General features: G+C 42.1%; 1 protein-coding gene across 1 annotated transcript; it reads left to right on the forward strand.

Moving 5' to 3' along the window:
* The first annotated feature begins 5,719 nt into the window (after positions 1 to 5,719).
* On the forward strand, positions 5,720 to 8,344 carry ZHX1 (zinc fingers and homeoboxes 1). Its single transcript, XM_007943417.2, has one exon. It carries the CDS (start codon positions 5,720 to 5,722, stop codon positions 8,342 to 8,344), a length of 2,625 nt encoding a protein of 874 aa, XP_007941608.1.
* Positions 8,345 to 8,613: the final 269 nt, after the last annotated feature.

Below are 8,613 nucleotides of genomic sequence, written 5' to 3' on the forward strand. Positions count from 1 at the left end.
GCCACAAGCACAGAAATTAGGATTTACAGCACAGATTTTTGGAGGACACAGCTCAATCCATAATAAGCATCTCCTGTGTACCAGAATAGATGAAGCATTTTTGTTTGCTCAGCCTCTGAGGTAGATGGTATTCTTCCTACTTTCTCTAGGGAAACCTTTTCTGTTTCTTTTCTAGAAGCTTCTTACAACAAGCTTGTATACTTCCAGATACATCCTCTCTCATTGTGTTGGTCATAGTTATTCTAAACAATTGCTTACTGCTGGTTCACCAGATAGATTGGTAGGATCTGACAGCAGAGACAGCATGTCTTGGTCACGCGGTAACATCCCAGCGCCTAACATGGTGCCTGGCACATGGCTGACATTCTCCAAATAGTTATTGAAAGAATGTGTTGAATTCATGAATCTTGGTTTTATTGATGATAAAACTGGGGTTGAAATTGAGTAACTTTTCTGGTAACCTACTACTAAGTAACAGAAGCCACTCTAAAACCTGTGGTTTTATCCTATAGCACATGCCTCTATGAATGAAATCCTCTGGGCCTGGGTTACTTCTTCCATAAAAATGGGGCAATTGTACTAGGTCCTTATTGTCTCCAAAATTATGACTTTATCATAAGAACCTTGAGGATGTCTTTCTTTGCTTTTTGATCTGGCTTTAGGCTATGCCCATGTTACTCAGATTGAGCCATTGGACCAAATCTTGAGGCTCTTTGGAAATCTTCAGTTTCCTGTAAATAACAGACTGACTCTGGCTTTGTTAGAGAAATCATGGGGAACCTGAAGGTAAGTTGTGATGAGCAAACAGTTTTAGAAGCAAAGAAGGAAGAGTATGTCTAGGTGGTTGAAGCACTTACTGGTGAAGATCAGAGACTACGTACAGCCTTCAGTATGGATTGCACCTCAGCATAAAGAAAACAAAAATCCTCACAACTGGGCCAATAAGCAACATCATGATATATGGAGAAAAGATCGAAGTTGTCAAGAATTTAAATTTGCCTGGATCCACAATCAATGCCCATGGAAGCAGCGGTCAAGAAATAAAATGACATATTAGCACTGGACAAATATGCAAAAGACCTCTTCAAACTTTCACAGAACAAAAAATGTCACTTTGAAGACTTAGGTGTGCCTGATTCAAGCCATGATATTTTCAATCATCTCATATGCACGTGAGAGCTCAATAATGAATAAAGAAGACCACAGAAGAATTGAAGCATTTGAATTGTGGTGTTGGTGAAGAATACTGAATGTATCATGGACTGCCAGAAGAATGAGCAGATCTGTCTTGGAAGAAGAGCTGGAATGCTCCTTAGAAGTGAGAATGGCCAGACTTCATCTCTTGTACTTTGGTCATGTTGTCAGAAGAGACCAGTCCCTGGAGAAGGATATCATGTTTGGTAAAGTAGAAAAAAATAAACCCAAACTCACTGCCGTCGAGTCAGTCCCAACTCATAGTGACCCCTCCTTGGGTTTCCGAGGCAGTTTCACCACAGAAATAGATTGCCCAGTCTTCCTTCTGAGGAGTGGCTGGTGGATTTGAACTGCCAGTCTTCTGGTTAGCAGTCAGATGCCTTAGGCACTACGCCACCAGAGCTAAAATATCCACAGGAAACAAATTTTTAAAGTATACTTTAAAAAGTTCTATTTATATTCTGTACAACAACTAAGTAACTGTTTTACTGTTTCCAAGAACAACTCTCAAAATGTGAATATATGCAGGCCATAATGTAAAGAGAGGGTCAGCAAAAAAGGATGGGACTCTCAACGTGGATGGACACAGTGGCTGCGATGGTGGATGGAGGCACAGCAACAACAGGGGCTGTTGCAGGACTGCGCAGTGTTGGTTCTGTCGCACGGTGAGTGGGAACCGACTCAGCAGCACCTACCACCACCACGTGACTCGGAATAAAATGTGATCAGAAGCTGAAGCAATCTAAAATAGCCAAGATAATCAAATTTTTAGCCTCTTGCATTGCTCAAGTAAGCCTTCTTCTTTTCTTGTCTTTTTTAATGCCTCTCTGTTAAGCAGCTTATTTAGTTATATTGTTAAGACCAAAACTTCCAAAAGAAAAAGCACAACTTTGGATCTATAGCGCCGGATTATAAAATAATACGTAAATCGTTTGTGCTTTCCATGACTTTAGCAAAAAAATGTTTAAGCTTTTCAAGTTTATTTCTATTTTTGTAAAATCATACTGACAGCTCTGAGTTAGTGAGCTAGTAGGAAGAAAATGAAAAGTAATAATTTGGTAGCATATTCCTGCTTTTATTCTAGATAATATTAAAAAATAATAAGTTTAACCCTGAAGGCTACTGAGCCAGGATATTAAAGGGACCTTAGGTCCTTGGGTTTCTCTTCTGTACCTTTTATTCCTGCCACCACTTTGCTGTACCCTTGTATACCCCAGGCCTGCCTTCTACAGTGAAACAAACTGAAAGGACACAGTAAATTCACTCAATTAGTTTTCAAATTTCATGGCTCAGCAGTACTAACTGAGAAGGGTTTTGGATGAAACTGATATATTGCCTTTAAAATGTTGAAATTTTTAGGACAAAGGCTTTCAAGCACATCTTGGACTCCTCAGAGTTGGCAGTGTGGACTGGGAAGGGCATCGATGGGAACAGGATGGTTGAGCCTCTAGGCACCTCCAACCAGAAAGCTACTATTTCATCTGTTCTGTGCTGGAGCTTCTCATAGAGTTTTATCTGGAGGGGTCCTACTGCCTAACATAGTAAAGTTTGAAAACCACCGCTTTAAGGAAAGGTACTTTCAGAAAATAAATCCTTATCTTTTTCTTCTAGTTATTAGTATAGCCTAACTAGATTTAAGCTCTCTCAGATTCCAGGAGAATAACAGTCACAAGATAGCTTACTTCTTGCCTTTCAATAATTCTCTTCACTGTCCAACATATCGTAGCTGCTCATTTGCTATTGTTGTACTTCTTTAGCGCTTTGTTGGGTTTTGATTTCCAATGGCAAGTGGTGATCAGCTATGTTGAGATTGCGAAAAATAGTGGTGACTCCTATTTGTCTATTTGACAAGAGCTATTACTAGTTTAAAACATTCAGTTAAGAAATAATATTAAATTTCTTTATAACCTCTTAGAAATCAAAGGAGTTTTTAGAAAAAAGCATGAAATCTTTGAGAGTAGGATATTGGGATGACAAATACTGTTGTTGCAATTATGAAGCGGAGGCTTTTACTTTTGTACCGTAAAACCTACGAAAGCTGGAACCTATCAGAGAAGGAAAATACAGGCATTTTCTACTAATAGAGAGTGACAGAAAAGTGCTAGGATTGCACCCTGTCAAAGGCAGAAAACTTGTGAGACGCAGAAAAACAAGGCAGTCCTGTCAAGTTCCACCTCTCCCAGGTTTCACTGTAATGTGGGCGTCGGATGAGAGAACATTTAGCTTGACTTCCCATCTGCTTCTTGAACCAACAAGTGGAGGTGTACTCTGAATCTGAGTCATTCCAGTGAGCAGGAACTCAGCCTCCAAAGGCAGGCCATTCTCTTGGGATACCTCTGTTTCCTAACGCCATTTCTCCCCTTTGTGAGTCAGTATCTCTCATCCTAGAGGCCTTCTGGCTTTACTCTGTGATCTCAGTCATCATTTCTACATGGTTCTATTGAAGCCGGCTTTTCTTCTGCTCAATTCAGGACGACAAGGATGATGCTGGTCAATGAAAATAGCTCTAATTTTGGACGGAGAATAAACGAGACACTCGTTTAATTCATTTTCACTTGGTCTAAATGTCAGAAGTACACAAACTTTAACTGATTTATTGTGACATTTTATTTGAAATATTTTTGGGGAGAAAATGTATTAAAATGTATTTTATAAACATAATGAACTTTTTCTTGATGATTTAAGGTCATTGTGCATTTCAGCTATGTTCTCCATGTTGAGGTCCTCAGGACATATTGAGTTTTGTTGAACTGTTTTCCTATTTGTTTTAGTTCAATTTATTAAAAATTTAGTGAATACTTACTGTCAGCCTTCTTGTATGCAAAGAAGATATAAAAATGAATGAGAAGTCAGCCAAAATAGCTCAACTGGTAGGATGTTAGACTGAAGACCTAAAAGTCCCTGGTTTGATCTGGAGTTTGGGTAGCTTTGTTATATCCCAGTAAAGCTGATACCAAATGTATGTATAAAAGCTCTGGTGGTATTGTAGTTAAGGCATCGGGTGCTAACCAAAAGGTAGGCAATTCAAGCCCATTAGCTACTCCATGGGAGGAAGATGAGGCAGCCTACTTCATAAAGATTTACAACCTTGGAAACCCAACAAGGGGTTGCTATGAGTCAGAATCGGCTTGATAGCAGTGGGTTTATATATATATATATGTGTGTGTATATATATAAAATGCATGAGATACAACAGCTATAATAGGGAGATCGTGGGTCATGGATGTGGTATATGGATGGGGGAATAGAAATGTAACATTACTATAATATGGTAAGTGTTAGAATAGGAAATAGAGGGGAGATAGGGTCAGTTAAAGACAAAGGTGATCTATAGGGCCTGCAGAGAGTTCATCAGGTGCTCAAACAATGGAAGAATGCCCCAGCATAAGGAGTAGCCTGAGCATAGGTCTAACATGTTGAGTGTCCCTGGAACAGCAATCGCCTTTGGTGTGCCTCAGCCTAAGGAGATAGGAGTGAGGAGAGAGAGATGGCAGGAGAGTGGGGCTGGAGCCAGCTTGTGTGGGGAAATAGATGTGCCCTGAGGAATTTGGGCTTTACTCTTTCAGCTGGGGAACTCATCGTAAACTTAAAGTAAGGAGATGATATGATTAGACATGTCTTAGACATGTCTTACAAATTCTGGTAGCATTATGTGGAGAAGGATGAAGAATTAGTTTCTGGAATTTTGATTGTTCTAATCCTGGTATGCTATGTTTGCCTTACTTGGGCGTGTGTTTGGACTAGTGAGCTAGATCTATAGGAAGAGGACATAAATGATGGACTGAATGAGACAAAGTGTATGAAAAGTAAATTTGCTCTGTAAATTTTCACCCAAATCACAATTTAAAAAAAAAGAAAAGAAGAAAAAAAGGAAAAAAAAAGGACTGAATTTCTTATACACATAGTGCCCATTGTTTTGGAGTGTCTACGACTGCTTTCTGTAGTTTCTGAAGTTTCTCCCTTGAGAGCAGATTGTCATTTCACATTGGTCATAGGGATCGGTAACAGGGTACTTGCCAATAGCAGGCCCCTTCCTCCCTTCCCTTCCAATATATAGCTGCTAAAAGATCCAAATAAACAAGCCGGGGGCTGACCTATGAGGACAGTCCATGACCTTCAGTGAGTCAGCTTGAAGACATCTATTTTGAAGACTTTTTTTCCTGGTTCTTGTCTTTTTCTAGATCTATATAACTGAGCTATCTAGCAACTTCATATAAGTGAAGTGTAACTGTAATTTGTTGATAAGATCATACTCATTTAAAAACATTTTTAAAATTTATTTTGATGTAGGTGATTGGAGTTTGGCTTCAACAATTTCAGCAGTTCTGCAATATTTTATCTGCCAACAATAAGCTCTTTACTTGACTACACCATGAAAAAACTGCTAACAAGACTTGTTGAACACGAAAATGGACTTGAAGGACCAACAGCCATTGTTTTCAAATGAAGAATACTGGACAGTTTTAAGCCTCAATGCTTTGTAACCACCACTGAGCTCTCCCCCCTCCCCCCTTGCAACATCAGAATGGCAAGCAGGCGAAAATCAACAACACCCTGCATGGTCCTTGCCAGTGAGCAGGACCCAGACCTCGAGTTGGTATCAGATCTGGATGAAGGTCCTCCTGTTCTAACGCCCATAGAAAACACCAGAGCAGAGAGTCTCTCAGGTGACGAAGAAGCTCATGAGTCTGTGGATTCTGACAATCAGCAACACAAAAAGGTGGAAGGCGGCTATGAATGTAAATATTGTACTTTTCAAACTCCAGATCTCAATATGTTTACTTTTCATGTGGATTCTGAACATCCCAATGTTGTGCTAAATTCATCCTATGTTTGTGTCGAATGCAATTTTCTTACCAAAAGGTATGACGCACTTTCTGAGCATAATCTGAAGTATCACCCGGGGGAGGAGAATTTCAAGTTGACTATGGTGAAACGTAACAACCAGACAATCTTTGAGCAAACAATAAACGATCTGACTTTTGACGGTAGTTTTGTTAAAGAGGAGAATTCAGAGCAAGTGGAATCTACAGACGCTTCTTCTGCAGGAATATCTATCAGTAAAACTCCCATTATGAAAATGATCAAGAATAAAGTGGAAAACAAACGGATTACAGTTCATAACTCAGTTGAAGATGCTCCTGAAGAGAAAGAGAATGGAATCAAACCAGACCACGAAGAAACCGTAGAAAACCCAAGTTCTTCAGCCTCTGAATCTAATACCAGTACTTCCATTACAAACAGAATACATCCGAACACTGCCACCACAGTAGTGACTCCAGCAGCGGTTCTTCCTGGGCTAGCACAGGTGATAACTGCCATGTCAGCTCAGCAGAATTCGAACTTGATTCCCAAAGTCTTAATCCCTGTTAATAGTATCCCTACCTACAATACTGCATTGGATAACAACCCCCTTCTGCTTAACACCTACAACAAATTCCCTTATCCCACAGTGTCAGAAATTGCCATCCTTTCTGCTCAAGCAAAATACACAGAGGAGCAGATCAAGATATGGTTTTCAGCCCAACGCCTCAAACATGGTGTTAGTTGGACTCCGGAGGAGGTGGAGGAGGCAAGAAGAAAACAGTTCAATGGAACATTACATACTGTACCTCAGACCATAACCGTTATCCCTACACACATTTCCACAGCGAGTAATGGTTTACCATCCATTTTACAGACATGCCAAATAGTCGGTCAGCCAGGCCTGGTCCTTACACAGGTAGCTGGAACCAACACCTTGCCAGTCACAGCCCCTATAGCCTTGACAGTGGCAGGAGTTCCAAATCAGACAAACGTACAGAAAAGCCAGGTGCCCAGTGCTCAGCCAGTCACAGAAACGAAGCCAGCAGCTGGGGCGCCTGCGGCAGTTCCGGCAGCTCAGCTCGTCAAGCATGAAACCCCACTGGCAAACCCTGACTCATTTGGCATCCGGGCCAAAAAGACTAAAGAGCAGCTGGCAGAATTAAAAGTCAGCTACCTTAAAAATCAGTTTCCCCATGATTCCGAAATTATCAGACTTATGAAAATCACAGGCCTGACGAAAGGAGAGATTAAAAAATGGTTTAGTGACACCAGGTACAACCAGAGAAACTCAAAGAGTAATCAGTGCTTGCATGTCAACAGTGAGCCCTCCACCATTGTCATCGACTCCAGTGATGAAACCACGGAATCGCCCCCTGGCGTCACCTCGCAGCCCAAGCCATCCTGGACCCCTGTGCCTGACTTCAGCCCACAGAAGTTTAAAGAAAAGACCGTGGAGCAGCTTCGGGCCCTCCAGGCAAGTTTTCTCAACAGCTCCGTGCTTACAGAGGAAGAATTAAATAGGTTAAGAGCGCAAACCAAACTGACCAGAAGAGAAATTGATGTTTGGTTTACAGAGAAGAATAAATGCAGAGCTTTAAAGGAAGGGAAAACGGAAGTAGATGAAGGTAACGCAGGCAGTTCCAAAGAAGAAGGCGGGGAAACCTCTCCCAGAGACGAAGGTGCGGCCCCTAAACCAGCGAGCACAGGCAAGGTGTGCAAAAAGTCCCCCGAGCAGCTGCACATGCTGAAAAGCGCGTTCGTGCGCACGCAGTGGCCGTCACCGGAAGAGTACGACGAGCTGGCCAAGGAGAGCGGGCTCGCGAGGACGGACATCGTGAGCTGGTTTGGGGACACCCGTTACGCGTGGAAAAACGGCAACCTCAAGTGGTACTACTACTATCAGAGCGCCAACTCGAGCGGCCTCAACGGGCTGTCCCACCTCCGGAGGCGAGGCAGAGGGAGGCCCAAAGGCCGGGGCCGGGGCCGGCCGCGCGGGCGCCCTCGAGGGGGCAAAAGAATGAACAACTGGGACAGGGGCCTGTCGCTCATAAAGTTTAAAACCGGAACAGCCATCCTTAAGGATTACTACCTGAAGCACAAGTTTCTGAATGAACAAGACCTTGATGAACTCGTCAACAGATCACACATGGGCTACGAGCAGGTCAGAGAGTGGTTTGCAGAAAGGCAGCGCAGATCAGAGTTAGGGATAGAATTGTTTGAAGACAACGAGGAGGAGGATGAAATTATTGATGATCAGGAAGAGGACGAAGAAGAAACAGACGACAGTGACACTTGGGAGCCCCCACGGCACGTGAAGCGGAAGCTTTCTAAATCGGATGACTGAAACGTGAGTTTTCCTCTGAGTCTCTCTTGATGGTCATTTGCATTTAGAAGGGTCCCCTTGTATTAGTCACCTTCACCTTTGATAATTTTCTCTGAAATGGCGTTTCCTTGCCTATCAGAGACGAGGTGCCTCTAGGACAGCCGGCAGATTGGGGCTCCTCAAGTATCCACTGACTATTACCATTACTGTGAGCTCCTATGTAGAGTTGAATGTTGGTTTAATTGTTTTTCATCTGAAATGTGTTTTTCTCAGTTCTAAGGGAAAGTTTA

This window comes from Orycteropus afer, unplaced genomic scaffold (genome assembly GCF_000298275.1).
Source record: "Orycteropus afer afer isolate SDZICR_OR568_19922 unplaced genomic scaffold, OryAfe1.0 scaffold00106, whole genome shotgun sequence".
In the NCBI taxonomy this organism is placed as follows: Eukaryota; Metazoa; Chordata; class Mammalia; order Tubulidentata; family Orycteropodidae; genus Orycteropus; species Orycteropus afer.

Excerpts from the sequence above, each read along its gene's own strand:
- ZHX1 (XM_007943417.2), top strand. The coding sequence starts at position 5,720 with ATGGCAAGCAGGCGAAAATCAACAACACCCTGCATGGTCCTTGCCAGT.